Source organism: Somniosus microcephalus, chromosome 4 (assembly GCF_052327205.1).
Source record: "Somniosus microcephalus isolate GS21.2 chromosome 4, FLI_Smic_1.0, whole genome shotgun sequence".
Classification (NCBI taxonomy): domain Eukaryota; kingdom Metazoa; phylum Chordata; class Chondrichthyes; order Squaliformes; family Somniosidae; genus Somniosus; species Somniosus microcephalus.
The window spans coordinates 266,397,650-266,417,593 of NC_140990.1; the positions used below are offsets into that span (position 1 = coordinate 266,397,650).

Genomic DNA, 19,944 nt, shown 5'->3' on the forward strand with positions numbered 1-19,944 from the left:
GAATCACTATAATACAGAGAAATGATATTGGGTCAAAGGAGCAGGATAGTGAAACAGTTTGGGTGGAGGTAAGGAATAATAAGGGGAAAAAAACACTAGTGGGTGTAGTCTATAGGCCTCCGAACAGTTGCAACTCTGTTGGACGGAGTATTAATCAGGAAATAGTTGAGGCTTGTAATAAGGGAACAGCTATAATTATGGGGGATTTTAATTATCATATTAACTGGACAAATCAAATTGGGCAGAGCAGCCTTGAGGAAGAGTTCATTGAGTGTATTAGGGATGGGTTTCTTGAGCAGTATGTAACTGAACCGACCAGGGGGCAAGCAACCTTAGATCTGGTCCTGTGTAATGAGACGGGATTAATTAAAAATGTCCTAGTAAAGGATCCCCTTGGAATGAGTGACCATAACATGGTTGAATTCCATATTCAATTAGAGGGTGAGAAGGTTGGATCTCAAACAAGCGTGCTGAGCTTGAATAAAGGAGACTATGAAGGTATGAGAGCGGAATTAATTAGAGTGGACTGGGAAAATAGATTAAAGGGTAAGACGGTACATGACCAGTGGTGTACATTTAAGGAGTTATTTTACAACTTCCAAAAAAAATATATTCCACTGAGGAAAAAAGGGTGTAAAAGAAAAGATAGCCATCCGTGGCTAAGTAAAGTAATTAAGGATAGTATCCGACTAAAAACAAGGGCATATAAGGTAGCCAAATCTAGTGGGAGGATGGAAGTTTGGGAAGTCTTTAAAAGACAGCAAAAAATAACAAAAAGATTGATTAAGAAAGGGAAGATAGATTATGAAAGTAAATTAGCAAAAAATATAAAAACAGACAGTAAAAGTTTCTATAGTTATATAAAAAGAAAAAGGGTGGCTAAAGTAAATGTTGGTCCCTTAGAGGATGAGACCGGGAAATTAATGGTGGGAAACATGGAGATGGCAAAAACACTGAACAATTATTTTGTATCAGTCTTTACAGTAGAGGACACTAAGAATATCCCAACACTGGACAAACAGGGGGCTCTAGGGGGGGAGGAACTAAATACAATTAAAATCACTAAGGAAGTGGTACTTGGTAAAATAATGGGACTCAAGGCGGATAAATCCCCTGGACCTGATGGCTTGCATCCTAGGGTCTTGAGGGAAGTGGCGGTAGGGATTGTGGATGCATTGGTAATAATTTTCCAAAACTCACTGGACTCAGCAAAGGTCCCGGCAGATTGGAAAACTGCTAATGTAACACCCTTATTTAAAAAGGGTAGTAGGCAGAAGGCTGGAAACTATAGACCTGTTAGCCTAACATCTGTGGTTGGTAAAATGTTAGAGTCCATTATTAAGGAGACAGTAACGGGACATTTGGATAAACATAATTTAATAGGGCAAACTCAGCATGGTTTCATGAAGCGGAAGTCATGTTTAACAAATTTGCTTGAGTTTTTTGAGGAAGTAACATACAGGGTGGATAAAGGGGAACCAGTGGACGTAGTGTATTTAGACTTCCAAAAGGCATTTGACAAGGTGCCACACAAAAGATTATTGCTCAAGATAAAAAATCACGGGATTGGGGGTAATATTCTGGCGTGGGTGGAGGATTGGCTCTCTAACAGAAAGCAGAGAGTTGGGATAAATGGTTCGTTCTCAGATTGGCAACCAGTAACTAGTGGTGTTCCGCAGGGGTCAGTGCTGGGTCCCCAACTCTTTACAATCTATATTAATGATTTGGAGGAGGGGACCGAGTGTAACATATCAAAGTTTGCAGATGATACAAAGATGGGACGGAAAGTAGTGAGTGAGGAGGACATAAAAAACCTGCAAAGGGACATAGACAGGCTAAGTAAGTGGGCAGAGATTTGGCAGATGGAATACAATACTGGAAAGTGTGAGGTTATGCACTTTGGCAGGAAAAATCATAGAGCAAGTTATTATCTTAATGGCAAGAAACTGGAAAATACTGTAGTACAAAGGGATCTGGGGGTCCTGGTGCACGAAACTCAAAAAGTTAGTATGCAGGTGCAGCAAGTGATTAAGAAGGCCAATGGAATGTTGGCTTTTATTGCTAGGGGGTTGGAATATAAAAACAGGGAGGTATTGCTGCAGTTGTACAAGGTATTGGTGAGGCCGCACCTGGAATACTGCATACAGTTTTGGTGTCCATACTTAAGAAAAGACATACTTGCTCTCGAGTCAGTACAAAGAAGGTTCACTCGGTTAATCCCGGGGATGAGGGGGTGGTCATATGAGGAGAGGTTGAGTAGATTGGGACTCTACTCATTGGAGTTCAGAAGAATGAGAGGCGATCTTATTGAAACATATAAGATTGTGAAGGGGCTTGATCGGGTGGATGCGGTGAGGATGTTCCCAATGATGGGTGAAACTAGAACTAGGGGGCATAATCTTAAAATAAGGGGCTGCTCATTCAAAACTGAGATGAGGAGAAACTTCTTCACTCAGAGGGTGGTAGGTTTGTGGAATTTGCTGCCCCAGAAAGCTGTGGAAGCTACATCATTAAATAAATTTAAAACAGAAATAGATAGTTTCCTAGAAGTAAAGGGAATTAAGGGTTACGGGGAGCGGGCAGGAAATTGGACATGAGTCTAGGTTCGGAATGGTCATGGCCCTGTGGGTAGTGGAGTGGGCCCAGGGGCCGTGTAGCCTTGTTCTGCTCCTACTGTGTTCTAATTCTGTTAGATTTCAGGAGATGGTTTTATTCCTGTTCCTGGCTGGGGTGGAGATCGCCTTTACAGAAGGTAAGTACTGTAGAAAATATAGGGACAGAGTGATCTCCTGGAAGAATTTCGATCGCCTAGATGGGTCGGAGAGGAATTTCCCAGATTTTTTTCTCCCAAATTGGCCATTGGGTCTTTATCTGGTTTTTCGCCTCTCCCGGGAGATCACATGGGTTCGGGTGGATGCAGAGTGATAGAAGATTTGAGGTTAGGATCAGATCAGCCATGATCTTATTGAATGGTGGAGCAGGCTCGAGGGGCCGATTGGCCTACTCCTGCTCCTATTTCTTATGTTCTTCTTATGTTCTTAAAAGGGGAGGAATTGCAGTGTATGTACCTTTAAGAGAGAACGGCCTAGAAATTCAGTTGGCTGCGCCAGCCGTTAGCGCCTTAGGAGGAGCAGATCTCGAGCGCTAGGCGCTTAGCGCCCAGGCGCAGCGCGATCTGCGCCTCGCCCCAACTTCAGTAGACATTTAGCGCCGGCGCAAAGTCGTTGCGCGCGCAGATCATGACGTCATTTCGTCGTGCAACGCCCTTTGTGCGCCCGGAACCGGAACTTCACTCGCGCCGCCCCATTGTGCGCCGGGCAGCCCTAACGACTGTTGAGTGGAACGGTACACAGCCGAGGCGGGCCGCGGGGAGCGCAAATTAAAGGGCACTTACCCTGCACTATAAAGGGCAGCCATTTTGCAGCATTCACTCTTGTGCAACGGATTTTTGGAGAGATACCAAGGAAGAGAGCTTACTGCTTTGGCCCAGCACTAGGACAGGTATTTTTGGCTTCAGGCCAGAGCTTTGCAATTATCTTTGCCTTCATTGAGATCTCAGTGTTTGCCAGCATATTATGGGGGCTGCATTGGGTGCCAACGCTGAGTTTCAGCATTATGTCGGAAGGGCTTACAGACGCCGTGAGAGAGTGGCAGCCCTGGCTAGACGCAGAGGGGGCAACAGGCGTCACCAAGTGAGGCCTTACCCACCCAGGGTATACCGCCAGCAGTTCTCCTATCTCAACATGTCTGCCGCGCAGTGTGTTAGGAGGCTGCGAGTCAGAAGGGAGGTGGTTGCAGACATCTGCCAGCTGCTTCACAGAGATCTGCGTCCACAGCTGATGCGCAGGACGTCTCTGTCGGTGGCAGTGAAGGTGACGGTGGCTCTCAACTTCTATGCCACCGGCTCCTTCCAATCCGCTGCTGGGGACATCGCTAACATCTCCCAGTTCGCCGTGCATTGCTGCATCCGCCAGGTGACCAATGCCCTTTTCAGAAGGAGACGTCAATTCATCTCCTTCCCCGTGACCCTGGACAAGCAGCAGCAGCGTGCAGTGGGATTTGCAAGAATAGCGGGCTTCCCCATGGTGCAGGGCGCCATTGACTGCATGCATGTGGCTTTGCGGGCACCTCTGGAGCATGCCGAGGATTACCGCAACCGGAAGGGCTACCATTCCCTCAACGTACAGCTGGTGTGTGACCACAGGCAGCGCATCCTAGCTGTCAATGCCCGCTTTCCAGGCAGCAGCCACAATGCCTTTATCCTGCGACAGACAACTGTGGCTGACATGTTCCAGGCACAGCCTCACCCAAGAGGATGGCTTATCGGGGACAAAGGCTATCCTTTGTGTACCTGGCTCATGACCCCGCTCCGCGCGCCCAGGACCCCTGCTGAAGAGGCATACAACGAGAGCCATCAAGCGACCAGGAACCTCATCGAACAAACAATCGGTGTCCTGAAGCAACGGTTCCGCTGTCTGGATCGCTCCGGGGGAGCCCTCCAGTATTCGCAGGAGCGAGTCTCCCAATTCGTCGTCGTTTGCTGCATGCTGCACAACCTGGCTATCCGCAGGACTCAGGCACTGCCACCTCACGTTGGACCACCACCTCAGGAGGAGGAGCAGGAGGAGGAGGAGTACCAGCCCAGGAGGGAGGCAGAAGGTCCAAGGGCCGCCCGTCGGCGGCTTATTGAACGTCACTTCTAGGCCCCCTGTCAGGGAATGGCTTGTGCCAATGAAAGAACATGATTGCAGCCGCTCCGCAAGCCCTCAGCCGGTTAAGGCAACAAACACTTCAAAGATCAAACATGGACAATGTGAATAAATAAAATGGTTTATTGTACAAACTCAGGGCCCTTCCCACATGAAAACCAAAAACACACGAAACCCCCAAAAAACACTCACACACATGACTCTCCCACAACCTGGGGAGGATTAACAAAAGATGTAAACAAAAATGGCCTTCATCCTCGGCCTTCACAAAACACCCATTCCAAAAAACAAAACATTTGGACACACCCTCTACTTTGTGGCCCGCGAGGGCGATGCCTTCTGCAAACTTTGGCGGCCCCTGCACGCCCTGCTGCTCCTCCTCAAAGTGAGGCCAGTGGCTGCTGCAAGGCTGGGGGAAGGCTCCTGAGGGGCACATGTCGTGACGGCAGATGCCCTTGGGGGTCGGCCTAGACGAGGTCTGGCCCTCGAGGGGCCGGCTGGTGAATGCTGCAGCTGTGGCTGGGCAGCATCAGTCACTGCAGCAGCTCGTGGCAGCTCCACTGGGGGAGTGGCAGTGGCGGCTGGAGGAATGGGGGCAAGCTGGCGGATGGCAGGCGCTCGCTGGTCGCCTGAGACACTGGCACTCGCCCGGCCCAGCACTGCAGCATGCGCAGCAATCTGCCGAGGGACAGACCGCTGTGCTGCTGCAGCGCGGCGGGTGCCCTGGCGATGCCTGGCTGACACAGCGAGTGTGGCAGCAGTGAGCGCCCGTGTTGCCCTGTTCTGTGACCGCATCAGAGCAGCCAGTGACTGCACGGCACCACTGATCACCTGGCCAGTCGCTGCCTGAGTTGCCCCGAATTCCGCCCGACTCGCTGCCTGATCTGCCCCGAATTCTGCCAAACTGGTGGCCTGTGAGGCCCCGAATTCGGTCACACTCCGAGACAGGGACTCGAAGGCCTCAGGCATCCGTGCCACTACCCCCATGAGCTCCGTGTGCCGGCGCTCCGAGTCCGCGGACATGTCCTCGAGGCGGCGCAACTCCTCGGCGTTGACCGTCTCCGGACTGGAGGCCAGACTCTCCCTCTGTGGAGAAGGCCGCTGAGCTGGCCGACCCTTCCTGCGTTGCTGGACGCCGCTGGGCCCAGCAATTGGACTCCCCTCCGACCCTTCCCCCCTCTGGGGAGAAGGCCGCTGAGCTTCCACCCCCCTCCCGCGTTTCTGCAGGCCGCTGGTCCCAGGAGCTACACTCCCCTCCGACACTTCCCCCACGCTCCCCTCCAGGGAAGACGTGTCCCCTACATTGGCATAGCTTGCCGCGGCTGAGGGTTCCCCTGATGGGCCGCCTTCCTCTTGCTCCTCCTCCTCCTCTGAGGGGCTGTCACTGGCAACTTCAGGGACCTCCTCCTCACCATCTGAAAGCAGGAAGGCACAAGAGTAGCTTTAGAGTGAGGAGAGGGCGTCAGCGAGGGATGCATGAGTGGTGGCATTCAGCGCATTGGTCGGACAGTGGCAAAGGATGTAGATCTGATGCGCAAGTGGGACGAGAGAGGTCCAAAAGGTGATGTCCTTACCATTGGTGCCCAGAACAGGGTCGGCATCTCCAGATGCAACGGGGCCAATCACCCGGGCACCCATGATGCGCTCCACGCGCTGTTGCAGCTCGGTGAGCTGCTGGATCTGGGGTCCGCCTCCCCCGGTCTCAGTCCGGCTCCTCTTATTATTGGCCAGCTTGGCCTGCAAGAGAATGGACGGCCTCTAAGTACAGTGTGTAGCCCTGATCTTGTGTGCACTGCCTCCCATGGTGGAATAGCCTGGCCAGTGTGTAGCCCTGATCTTGTGTGCACTGCCTCCCATGGTGGAATAGCCTGGCCAGTGTGTTAAGTGCAGAATGTGCAATTGATGTTCATGACTGTCCCATAGCTGCTGCATGAGGGCTGGCCATTAGGGCTTTCAGGTCCCTTTGCCCATAATGTGAGGTGCACATGCAAGGATGAGGAGGACACTGGAAAGGGTACTCACCCTGACAATCCTGGCGAGGTCATTTAGCTTTTTGCGGCATTGTACAGCGCTCCTGGGGACCTCACTGTTGGATGTCACCCTGGTGGCGACATGCCTCCAGGCTTTCCGGTAGACGCGGGCCGCCGGCTTCTTCCCATTGTCCGGAAACAAAATATGGCGTCTCTTCTCCACAGCGCCAACCAGCACCCTCAGATCATGCTCTGAGAAGCGCTGCGCTCGTTCACGGGCCTTCTCCATCCTTTCAGGCGCTATTTGGGTCCAGCAGCAGTGTTCAGGCCTAGCTGGAGGGCTGCAGTGTCCAGGGCGTGGCAGCAGACCAACTCGACCCTTCCCCCTTAAGAGCTGGCCGGTGCCAGGGTGTCTGCTGTCAATCAAGAAATGGCCGCACCTGCGCTGCGCCCGGCCTCGGCGGTATCGCTCAGCACCGCCGGCTTAGCGCCTAAAGAGAGCCGTGCATCGCCAGTTTTAGCGCTCGAGCAAACTCTTAGGGCGAAGCTAATGAATATCGGCGAAGTGGCCTCGAATTTGCGCCGGGCACAAACTTTAGCAGCCGCCCGACTTTACCGCCCCAAAAGTGGCTATAATGAATTTCTGGGCCAACTACTTTTACAGCTTATGTATACTGTAGTACCGGTAGTGACCACACCTGTGTATAAGCCTTGAGCATGCCTCTGTACCCCCAGTCTTGAGACTACCCTACTCCAGTAAACACCTGTTGATTGTTAAGTTACAGCATCCGTGTAGTTATTGGAAAACATCATACTCTCAGAATCACGGATCTAACACCTTTGAACCCCTCACCCCCATGTTAACTTCTGTTTTACTAAGGTTTCTTGGTGCTGTACTTGATGTTGAGAACAGCAACTCACCTCTCTTGCAATTCAGCTCTCCATGTCTGGATCAAAGCCATAATTAAATTTGGAGCAGTGTGGCTCTGGTAGAATCTGCACAGGTTATTGGTGAAGTATATGTTGCTAATTATATTGATTGCTTCTTCCATTTCTGTACTGATTGGGAGGAGGCTAAATTTTATTTACACTCTTGATATCCGGTACTGTGGCGTTTCCAGCATAAAATTCCTCTGAGACTTGACCAATGTGCATATGACTTTCTACTACTGCAAATTAGTTGTGCATATTTAAAATTTTACTGAGGAGCTGCACCAAATTTTTTTTTTTTAATTTGACAGTTTAACTTGTCTGCATACATTTGCTCCTCCCCGGGTTACATCTCCAGTTGGTGTAAAGAGTACCCTTAATTTGGTATAAAAACAGAAAATGCTGGAGATACTCAGCAGGTCAGGCAGCATCTGTGAAGAGAGAAACAGAGTTAACGTTTCAGGTCGATGACCTTTTGTCAGAACTGGAAAAAAACAGGAAATGGAACAGATTTTTAAGCAAGTGTAGGGGCTGGGAAAGGGGGGAGGGGATGAAAGAACAAAAGGGAAGGTCTGTGATAGGATAGAAGGCAGGAGAGGTTAAGAGACATTGAGAGATATTCAAGGCAAAAGGAGATGGTAATGGGACAGGTTAAGAAACAAAGGATGGCTCTAGATGAAGTGTAAATTGCGCTGGCAGAATGAAAGACAGTGCCATGTGGGAGAGAAGAAAAAAAGACACAGACAAAAAGTGTGGATAAAAAATATATATATAACAGGGGCCGAGGTTATGATCTGAAGTTGTTGAACTCTGTTGAGTCCAGAAGGCTGTAAAGTGCCTAATCGAAAGATGAGGTGCTGTTCCTCGAGCTTCCGCTGAGCTTCAGTGGAACAATGCAAGAGGTCGAGGACGAGGACGGTGAGGTCTGAGTGGGAGTGGAGCGGAGAGGCCGAGGACAGTGAGGTCTGAGTGGGAGTGGAGTGTAGAATTAAAGTGACTTAATTTGGTACTTAATTTGGAGAATTAAAGCACCCTTAATTTGGTGCTGGCTGACACTTGCCAATGTTGACTAGAGGATCACTAGTTTGGGAAAGGAAAATGCCACCTATGTTTGAGGTGTTTGAGGGGAAATTCGCTTTTTTTGTTGGCTAACTACCTTGTATGGAGGACAAATTCACCCCAAAACTGCCAATGGGGACAAATTCACTAACACTATTCAATTGAAATAGACACGTTGATCAGGATCAGCAGGAAATCAAAAACAGTTGGGAAGCCTGAGGGCATATTAAAGATTGGCATTGAACATAGAAGAAAGAAAATCAAGGGCTTTTGTAGACAAGTAAAAGAATAGTTAAAGAAGGGATAACCACTTGGGGGCATCTTGTTTTTCTCTACAAAGTCAGGTAAAAGTTGTAATGTAGGAATAGTGAGGGAGAACAACCACTGTCTGTTATTGGACTAAAAGTGGAAATACCAGGCCCAGTTGTTTTTCATTCTTGGGATGTGGGTGTGGCTGGTATTCATTGCCCATCCCTAGTTTCCCTGAGAAAGTAGTGGTGAACCTTAACAGCAGCAATCTGTGTGGTATAGTGATTTGATACAATTGAGTGGCTTGCTAGGCCACTTCATAGTCAACTTTGTTGATGTGGGACTGGAGTCAGATGGGCAAGAACAGCAGATTTCCTTCCCTAAAGGACATTAGTGAACCAGTTAAATGGTATGCATCATAGAATACCCGAGATGGTTGGGGGAAGAGCTAGTGGAGCCATTAATCAGTCATCTTAAATTGGAGATTGATAGCTTTTTGTTAACAAAAGATATTAATATGGGCCAAAGGCGGGTATATGGAACTAGACTGCAGATCAATCATGATCTCATTGAATGGCGGAACAGGCTCGAGGGGCTGAATGGCCTACTCCTGTTCCTATGTTTACAAAATCTTTGGAAACTGGAATCATGACACATGGAGCTGCAACAATTGCCAAAGAAGGGGATAATCCCCAAAAATATAGAACAGTTAGCATTGTCTTGCTTGTGGGAAGACTTCGAGTCCATAATACATAATTAAATTGGGGAATGCTTAAGGCATAGGCTAATAAGAGAACGTCAGCATGGACTTGTAAAGGGCAGGTTTTACTTGACTCTGAGTAAATTGCAATAGTACAGATGAAGGCAATGTAATAGAAATTGTATTTGTGGATTTTCAGAAGGTTTTTAAGGGTCCTGTTCTGGAAAGCAAGGCACCTAGGTAGAAGTGGCTCGGGGATGAAGCAGAATCAGTATGAAATAGTACTTACAGCAGATAAGAGGACCAGAGCAACTGACAATTGGTGAGAATGAGTTTACACTAGTTTTACTTATCCATAGTGGGAAGAAGAGGACAACGAAGGACTCAAATATTTTTCTTCTATAGATGTAGGGCAATTAGTCCCCATCCTTTATATTAAAACATAAGCAAAAGGTATTGTACATCTAAGCTACTAAAAATTCTATACAAACAAAAATTTTGAGGAATGTAATTGTAAAGTGACCTGTTCCCACCTCAAAGATGGTCATTAATAGTGTGTGAGGTGTTCTGATCATTTAAGGGGCAATTGACGTCTAACTCTTCTATTCAAAGAGTCTCCACCAAAGAAGGTTGGCACGTATGAGGCTTCCTGCTGTACGAGTAGTTCACTTTGAAGGTATGTAAAAGTGGCACAGGGTATCTCCCTCTGCCTTTCTTCCACTCTCGTTTCCTCTTCTCCCACTATGGGGAGGCACCTAGCTTCTACTTGACTTATTCCCATGAAGATATGGCTGAGATTGATCATTTGCATGTAGGGTAAATTTTGTAAAGATAAGTCTGCATTTTTCTTCCCTTTTCTCCTCCTCTTTCTCCCCCCCCCCCCCCCCGCCTTTTGTCCCCCATGTAGAGCATCTGAATGCCAACGGGGAGGGTCACCCAAGGGCCACTAGATTTTTTTTAAATATCTCTATTGAAGATAAAGCTTTATCATCAAAGGATTAATTAAATTAAAAGAAAAAAACTTTCTTAATTTGCCATTAACTTTTGGTATCTGTTCTCTGGAGTAAAAGTTGATTTTGTTTTAATCTTTAAAACTTGCTTTTATACTGTCTTGTGTTTTTCAAACTGATTCTAGGACACCAGTATCTGAGCTGGCTCCATTAGGCTGCTAAATTTGGCCTCAAGATTGACAAATTTTGACAAATCATCTGCCATCATAATCCAACACCTCTTTCCTCATCCACTTTCTGAAGGGACTCTTTCTTTCCATGTTGTACTGGTTCGCTGTTTGACCACCCCCTCCCGCCCCAGCACCTTCCCATTGAGGTGCAGCCCCTGTCCATTCACCTTCTCCTACACCACTGATAAGGCAGCAATGACATAAGCTGTTTCTAACCTAGTATATTGTCTTCAGTGTGGTCTCTTCTATATTGAGGAGACCAAATGCAAATTAAATCCCTGCTTTGCCATACACTCGGTTCTGTCCACAAGTGAGCCTGAGCTCCCTGTTGCTTGTCACTTCAATTCCTCGTTCTACTCTTGCCTGTCTTTGACCTTCTACACAGTGCCAATGAAGCTCAAGGAACAGCTTATTATTTTTAATTGGGCATTTTGCAGTCCTCTGGCCTTCAATAACTTCTAACCTTAACTATAACTCCAACTTTCTCTTTAACAAGAAGTGCGAGTGTAAGTGGGATGGGAGTGCCAGTGTTTAGAGGTTGGGAGAAGGAACAAGTTGGTGATCTGGGTAAGACCCTCCTTTTGAAACACTTGCACCCTTTGTGTCGGTCTGCTTTTCTAATTTTTCATGCTACCATTTCTATCTGCCTCATCCTATTTCCCACCCCCAATTTTAGCTTTTCACACATTATCTTGTAAAGTCTTTAATTTCATTTATTTTTCCTACTAATGCATCTATCACTTTCCACTTGAGCACTTTACATTTCACTGTTTTTCCTCTCCTTTCCTGTTTTCTTCTGTTCCTTTTCTTTCCAAAAAAAAATCCTCTACTCCTCCAGTTCTGATGCAAGGGTCTGCACATGAAATGTCAATTCATCTTTCTCCACAGATGGTGTGTGACATCAGTTTCCCATCATTGTTATTTCAGAATTCCAACATCTGCAGTTTTGTGCTCTGCTTCATCTACTTTTTGAAATGTATTCACTATGTAGGCAAACAGTGTAGTCAACTTGCACACAAAATCCCACCAACAACATTCCGATAAATTACCCAGCTCTTCTGTTTTAGTGGTGTTGGTTGAGGGATTATTAGCTAGGACTCTAGAAGAACACTTCTACTCTTCAAATAGTGCCACTTGAACAGGGCTTTGGTTTAATGTTACATCCAAGAGATGACCCCTTTAACAGTCCAGCACTCTCCCAATCCTGTAAGTATCGGCTAGATTATGTATTAAGTCCTTGAACCCATGACCTGACAAAAGTGAGCGTGCTGCCACTGAGTCAAGCACGCATTTCTATTACAGCCTGGGGGCCCCTTGCAACCTGCCTCCATCAATTGTGGACCTTGGATACCGTGTTGTTGCTTGTGGTCCTGGACATCCATTTAGGCTTTGTCTGGCTTTTTGTTGACAAAACTGGGATTCAGTGCTGTTCATTCCTTTTTGCTCTCTAGAAAAAGGAATGCCATTGCGAGGCAGGATTTCCCAACCAGCCACGCAATATTAAAACACTTTCAAATATAACATTAACAGAACCTAGTTCTAGCGTTCTTGCTCCACATTACAACTTCCAACAGTCAGATTTGAAATCAAAAGTTTATCCTGTGTGCACTTGCATCACAATTTGAAATCAAAGCATATCCAGTGTATACCTATTCTATCAGTCCATGATTTTTTAATCGGTCTAGCCTGCAAATAAAACATTGGTTGGAATTAGTACATTTAAATGTGGCATATGCCAAGGTTAGTGGCACTAATCACTTTGTGAAGTTTTAAGTAACTATTATAAAGCAGTTTAATTGCTTTGTTAGATGTTTGTTGGCCAAAACCTATTTGTGCCACTATAGAAAGAGAATATTATACACTGAATTGCTGCTTATTTTCTACTCTAGGTAGTGGTATGGGGGTTGCCAAAAAACAAGGGGAAACTAAAAGTGACCAAAAAATGAGGAAATGTACCCCAAGCTCAAGGTAAATGACTCTACACCCTTTTCTGATTTGTGCTTGAGCAAATAGACAAGGCAGCTTGCTATCTGAAAAGATAGTGAAAATATTATACTAATAGTCCTTTAGTCCTGCAAGCAATAGTTATTTGGGACATGCTGAACTGAGGCAGGTTCTTTCTGTCTTTGGAGCAATCTCTTTCACAGTTGGTGAGGAGGTGGCAAATATTCCATCTGAGGCCAGAGTCATTCCTATTCCATGACATGGCTATTGGTTCACGCTTTTCTATTCATGGTGATAGATACCTTCATTATTTCTCCTAAGGTGTCCACCAATATATCCAACACAATGGAAAGGTTTTTTTCGAGATACTTTTACCTCTACATTGTATGATATTCCACTGTGTCCAGTATCTATTCTATTCAGATTTTGTGTTGTGGTGACTTCCGACCTATTGGTACTTGGACCATTACTGAATTATTTGTTGGTTGCTGACATGAAATAGGACATCTGGAAATGTGTGCCTTATTGGGTTACTGGTTCCCAATTAGATTTTAAGTTTAGTTGTAACATACCTCCAGTTGAATTTAATTGGCTGTGCAAGTTTCTAGCATGGGGAAAATTTCACATTGTGTTAAATTTCATTTTGCAGTTTACTCATCTTGCAATGGATTAGCTGTATTTGATTTGAATATTGATTGAGACTTGCTTGGAGTTTTTAAAACCTAAAGTGACCTGAATTTCATCTAGGTCAGGAAATTGTTCAATCACTTTAGCCATTGCCATACAGAATTAGAATGTCACTTCCATTGTATAGTTCTTGCTTACTCTATGATGTAATTGCATGGAGAAATTGGGTTGTCTGTAGTTGGTCACTTCCCCTGGTGCATGGACTTGAAGCAAGTTGGTAATACACCAGCAAATAACTACATGCATGGTTAAATACTTCCTATATTGCTTGCAGGAAAGTTGCCCGGGGACGATTTGAGGCCCATTTCACCTTTGTTATGGCTGGTCTAAGTCTCCACCCTTTTTAGATGATGGCATATGCAAGATTCCCACATGGAGCAATTCTTGGACAAATCCGCTTGACTGCAGCACACATCTAGCAGATGAGTGAGCACCAGTCTTTATGCATCACCTCTGTAGGCTACAGTACAATGGCATGAGAACTCCTGAACTGAGGAAGGCTTTACTGGTTCACTTTTTTGGGGTGACTCTGTAGCACAGGAACACTACAGAAACAAAATGGGACAAAAATATGTATATTTCTCTTCTCTGCTTCCCTCCCACCACCCCCTACAAAAAAAATGCATTTTGTATCTATTTGTGTAGATTCAACCTCGTTTTGAATTTTAAAAAATTGAAGGTGGTTTTGTGGATTTTTTTTCTTTCAGTCCATGTTTAATTGTGAACTGTACACAACTAGGCTGTAATTAACATTCTTTGTAGGTGTTCCATCTATAAAATGGCAGAAAACATTGCAGGCCATTCAGTCCAACATTCTGGTATAAAGTCATATTTGAATGCATGGCAACTGGTTTGTCATTTAACTCTGCGTTACGTCCTTGGATACGTACCTATTACATTTTTCTTGATGTCCATTTCTTCAATCTCCTGAACTTGCCTTTGCTGCCAAGAGACAGTTGGGTGACCTGGTCCAGTCCTCTGCAAAGGCCCCCTTTAAGCTAGTACTGCAAGGTGCAGATTCCTTTTTGTTTTCAACAAATGAGATTCCTCCCAAATTTTGGAGTAGGAGACTTTTTCCCCCTTCCATAGCCTGAGCTCAGTGCCTCCAAGTTTGTGTTTTTGTGGTTCTATCTTTTTTTCTCTTTGCAGTTTGTCATAATTTGCAGTTTATGGATCATAAACCTATCCAATTTCTAATAGTCATATAACTTAAGTACAAAGTCTTCTATCTTTTATTTTCAGTACTGCTACCAACTCATCAAAAATGAGTTTTATCTTGGCTAGAACTATTGATAAGGTGAATACTTGGATTCTGTTGAAGTTATTTTACTAGCATTTTTAATCCAAAACACAACGTTGCATCTGCACCAACCTGTGCACTTGCCAATTTTATGCTCAATTGTCCAGGCTTCCCATTCCCAAGTGGATGTTGGATGAGGCCAGGATAAAGTTTGGTTGTAATGCCCGCACCCCCCACCCCCATTTATTAAAAAAAAAATCCATGGTGCAATAGTGGGCTCACTTCTAGCACTTTTTTTAAAACTAGCACAAAAGTTTGCAAAAACTTAATATGCGCTTGAAATTCTGTGATTCTTTTGCGCTGGTTATGCCGATTTTGGGTGACGTGCGCCAAAAAAACCAACACAATTGAACAGAAATTCCAGGCCCTAATCTATTATGAAAGGGCCTGTATCCAAGACTATTTAGCATATTAATTAAGTATTGCATAACGGACCAAATTTCAATTTATAAAGATGTTGTGGTTAGCATGTTTTGTCCATCACACTTGCATCTAAACTTTTTTTTACAAGAATCAAATCAAATCAAATCAAAATCAAATCAACTTTTATTGTCATTGTTAGTGCACAAGTGCAGTACAACGAAATGTAGGCTTGCGGCTCCCGAGAGTGTACATTTGGATTAAGACATTTAAACATTCAACATACATTTGGCTTGTATATTAACATAAACATAACCATAATAAAGTGCATTGGCAGATGTGCAGGCTTTAGAGTTTATTTGTGGAGTTCAGTAGGATGACAGCCCTGGGAAAGAAGCTGTTCCTAAATCTGGTCGTACGGGTGCGAATGCATCTGTAGCGTCTCCCAGATGGCAGGAGGGCGAACAGACTGTGGCTGGGGTGGGTAGGGTCTTTGATGATGGACCGTGACCTCCGTAGACAGCGTTTCTGGTATATGTGCTCTATGGTCGGTAGCCGGGTGCCGGTAATGCGTTGGGCAGTTTTGACTACCCGCTGCAGGGCTTTCCGGTCATAGTAGCTACAGCTGCCATACCATACTGTGATAGTTTGTCAGGATGCTCTCTATAGTGCAGCGGTAAAAGTTAGAGAGGATCAGGGGTGACAGGTTACATCCCTTCAGCCTCCTTAGGAAATATAGGCGCTGCTGGGCCTTCTTCACCAGAGGGGAGGTATTGAGGGACCAGGAGAGGTCTTCCGTGATGTGGACTCCGAGGAACTTAAAGCTGTCCACCCTTTCCACCACAGCCCCATTGATGTGGATGGGGGTGTGACTTCCGCCTTTGGACTTCCTGAAGTCCACAATGATTTCTTTGGTTTTCTTGATGTTAAGGGCCAGGTTGATATCGGCGCACCACTTCACGAGATGCTGGACCTCCTCCCTGTAGGCTGACTCATCGTTGTTGGTGATCTGGCCTACTACCGTGGTGTCATCCGCAAACTTGATGGTGTTGGAACCATTAACAGCCACACAGTCGTGGGTGAAGAGGGAGTAGAGGAGGGGGCTCAGCACACATCCTTGTGGGGCCCCCGTGTTCAGGGTCGGGGGGGGTGGGGGGGGAGGTGTGGTTACCTAATTTGACAGACTGGGGTCTGTTTGTTAGGAAGTCCAGGGTCCAGTTGCAGAGGGAAGTGTTCAGGCCAAGAGTTTGGAGTTTGGTGGCCAGCTTGTTGGGGACGATAGTGTTGAATGCTGAGCTGTAGTCTATGAACAGCATTCTGATGTAGGTCTCCTTACCATCTAGGTGATTCAGTGCCGAGTGTAGAGCAGTTGTGATTGCATCCTCCGTTGATCTGTTTGCACGATAGGCAAACTGGTGTTGGTCAAGAGAGGCAGGAACACTGGCTTTGATGTGGGCTAAGACCAGTCTCTCGAAACACTTCATTATGATGGGTGTGAGTGCGACAGGTCGATAGTCGTTCAAGCACGTCACAGCCGTTTGCTTTGGCACAGAGATAATGGTAGCGGTCTTGAAGCATGTAGGGACTACTGCCTGGGCCAATGACAGATTGAAGATGGCGGTGAAGACATCAGTCAGCTGATCGGCACATTCCTTGAGTACCCGTCCCGGGATGCTATCCGGTCCAGCAGCCTTTCGTGTGTTCACTCCGCGTAGAACACCCCTTACGTCGGAGGTCGACAGAGTGAGCACCTGATCTTCCGGGGGTGGCAAGGCTTTGGTAGCCGGCTCCCTGTTGTCCCTGTCGAAGCGAGCGTAGAAGTTGTTAAGCTCCTCCGGGAGGGAGGCATCGCTAACCGGGGGGCTGGTGTTTTTGCCCTTGTAGTCAGTGATGGACTGGATGCCTTGCCACATGTGCCGGGGGTCCGAGTTGTTGCGGAAGTGATCCTCTATCCGCAGTGTCTGTTTCCTTTTGGCAGTCCTGATACCCTTTTTTAGGTTGGTCCTAGCTGCACTGTAAGCCGCCGCGTCGCCAGATTTAAATGCTGCGTCGCGTGCCTTCAACAGCAAGCGGACCTCTCCGTTCATCCAGGATTTCTGGTTGGGCTATGTCCTGATATTTTTATGGGTCGTGACGGCCTCGACGCAGCTGTTGATGTAGAATAGCACTGTGGATGCGTATTCCTCGATGTCATTATGGGCAAACATGCCCCAATCAGTGCGTTCGAAGCCATCCTGTAGCTCCGATACTGCCCCCTCTGGCCATACTTTCACTGCTCTCACTGATGTTCTCCCTCTTTTGATGAGCGGTTTGTATGCCGGGGCTAGAAACAGGGAGCGGTGGTCAGACTTCCCAAGGTGGGGGCAGGGAATGGCCTTATAAGCGTCTACAATGCTCGTGTAGACTTGATCCAGTGTGTTCTCCCCTCTTGTGGGGCAGGAGACATTCTGGTGGAATTTCGGTAGTACAGTTTTTAGGTTTATGTGATTGAAGTCCCCCGCGACGATAAAAGTTCCGTCTGGGTGCGCAGTTTGTTGTTCGCTGATGGCCCTGTAGAGGTCCTTCAGTGCTAGTTTGGCATTAGCGTGTGGTGGGATGTAGACCGCAGTGATGATAACAGCCGTGAATTCCCGAGGCAGGTAGAAGGGTCTGCACCTTACCATGAGGAATTCCAAATCAGCCGAGCAGGATCTATCGATTATGTCAGTGTTAGTGCACCAGGCATTGTTAGTGTAAATGCACAAACCGCCTCCCTTGCTCTTACCGGAGTCTGCAGTTCTGTCGGCGCGGAAGACCGTGCGTCCTTCTAGTTGGATGGTGGTGTCAGCGATGCCGTTGTTCAGCCAGGTCTCTGAAGATCATGGCGCAGCATTCCTTTGTCCTTTTCTGTGTGGAGAGATCCAGTTTGATCTCATCCATTTTGTTTTCCAGTGACCTGACGTTGGCCAGGAAAATACTTGGGAGGGAGGGTTTGTGTGGGTCCCTCTTCAACCTGTTTTGGATACCGGCCCTCTTACCCCGCTTCTGCTTGCGTTCTGCGTCGACTTCCGGCTGGGGAAGGACGCCACGCTGGTCCCGGGGGTCGGGCGATGTCGGGAAGCAGATCGATGCCGCCGAGTGTGAGCCGCACGCAGTCGGCCCCGATGTCTAGGAGCGTCTGCCGGCTGTACGGTAGGTCAGCCTTTAATTCCCGAATCAGCAGAGTCCAGAAGAGACTCAGAAGGAGAGTGAAAACGCTCAGTCTCGGGAGACAAAGCCGCTGCGTCCGTGCGCGCCGCCATCTTGGAAGAACTATTGATGCTGGCCTGGAATCTGAAACAGGCATTTTTTCATAAAATGCCCAGTTCCTCCACCAACAATTATACTTTTGGTCTGGAGCTATTTCATGCCATTTCCCCATTTGCTTTAAAGGGACACACTTCCTTAGCATCAGAATAATGCATTGTACGGTGTAATTATACATGGCTTTAAACAGCATAGTGCATCATCTGACCTCCCTTGAGCACCATCAAAGATACATACATAGTATATAAAGTATTAGTCTAGTGAGATATAGACAAGTCATCAAACTAGAGCCTAAAATTTACAAAGTTGCCAGTTAATTCCCTCTGGCCTCAACAATTATAAATACTTGGTGGGAGCAACAATGGTGGGAGAAGGGAAAATAGACAGAAACCGCAGGCAAACGAAGCCCCCTCTTGAGGGTGGGTAGCTGGTTGAGTTTCTGTTGGCATGGGCCAGATGGGTGCTACACTTGGTCCAGACCCATGTAAGTGAGATGCCTTCCCACTGACCCCGAGAACCCCATCTGTGGTGAATGTTGGAGGACACCAGGTGCAATCACAGCACAACCACTGGGATTGTGCCTGTACAATTTTGGTGACTTTTTAAAAAGTTTTTAAAATTCCTTAGCAAGCTGGCTGTGGTTTCATTGTTTCCACAATATGCAGAATATTCAAGCAATCCACTGCACAAATGCCTGGAAATAATTGCCTTTTGATCCTGCACCCCTAAACGAACCCTTCAAAGAAATTCTTCTGCAGTTCTTAACATAGGCTTATTATCCACGTTGTTTTTATTTCCTCTTAGCTGAGCCATAACTTTCCATCTGTAATTGCACATCAAAAGTCTCGACCTGCTCTGGAGAAGATTCCACTACCTAGACAATTGCATGTTATTCACCAGCCACGCAAGTGTTGAAAGAAGTTAAATCAAAGTGGTTGCCAAGTGTACATCCTGCAACAGTCACCATGTAGCTTGAAGAAAGCAAAACATGTTTAAAATGTGAATGCCACTCTATTCTATAGCTGCCCAGAACTAAAGCTCTTAACATGCATCATTGAAAAAGCTGTTATAAAACCAGCCTGAGACCTAGGTCCAATATGTTTGTCACTTACAAGGCTGCTTCAGTGTATGTAATCGGTGTGTCCTGGGCTAAGTTTCTGTCTGAATTATTGAAAATGAACTTGCAATAAGTAAGGCAACTGTTACAAATAGACAATTGTAGTGCAGTTACCCTTTTTTAACCTTGAAACAGTCTTCTGGAACTAAATGACGTGTAGGTAGCAGTGCTACAGTAGAAGTTTCAAAGAATATTTATTTCAATTTTTGTAATTTGGATTGTTGCGTCCGTGTATAATAAGACACAGACTGCAGGAGAACGGTACAACAGGTGTTTACTCAATGTGGGTCACACAGGAACTGATCTGTACAGATTACTAAGTGCTATATACAGGTGTGGTCACTGCCGGTACTGCAGTATACATGAGCTGTAAAACATAGTTCCCCCCTTAAAGGTATATACATTACAATTCCTCCCCTTTTAGACTAACAGTACCATAACACTCATTTAACAA

The 19,944-nt window shown here is 46.4% G+C and overlaps 1 protein-coding gene across 1 annotated transcript; it reads left to right on the top strand.

Annotated features, from left to right (window-relative positions):
- Positions 1–12,694: 12,694 nt before the first annotated feature.
- LOC147120434 (death-associated protein-like 1.S) lies at positions 12,695–19,288 on the top strand. Its single transcript, XM_085983857.1, has 3 exons — positions 12,695–12,765; positions 14,671–14,725; positions 19,178–19,288. Exons 1-3 carry the CDS (start codon positions 12,695–12,697, stop codon positions 19,286–19,288), a joined length of 237 nt encoding a protein of 78 aa, XP_085839983.1.
- Positions 19,289–19,944: the final 656 nt, after the last annotated feature.

What these genes read in the sequence shown, in the direction of transcription:
- LOC147120434 (XM_085983857.1), top strand. Translation starts at nt 12,695, where the DNA reads ATGGGGGTTGCCAAAAAACAAGGGGAAACTAAAAGTGACCAAAAAATG. An exon ending in AAATGTACCCCAAGCTCAAG is followed by an intron (nt 12,766 to 14,670) that starts GTAAATGACTCT and finishes TTTTATTTTCAG; the next exon opens with TACTGCTACCAACTCATCAA. An exon ending in TGGCTAGAACTATTGATAAG is followed by an intron (nt 14,726 to 19,177) that starts GTGAATACTTGG and finishes ATTTCCTCTTAG; the next exon opens with CTGAGCCATAACTTTCCATC.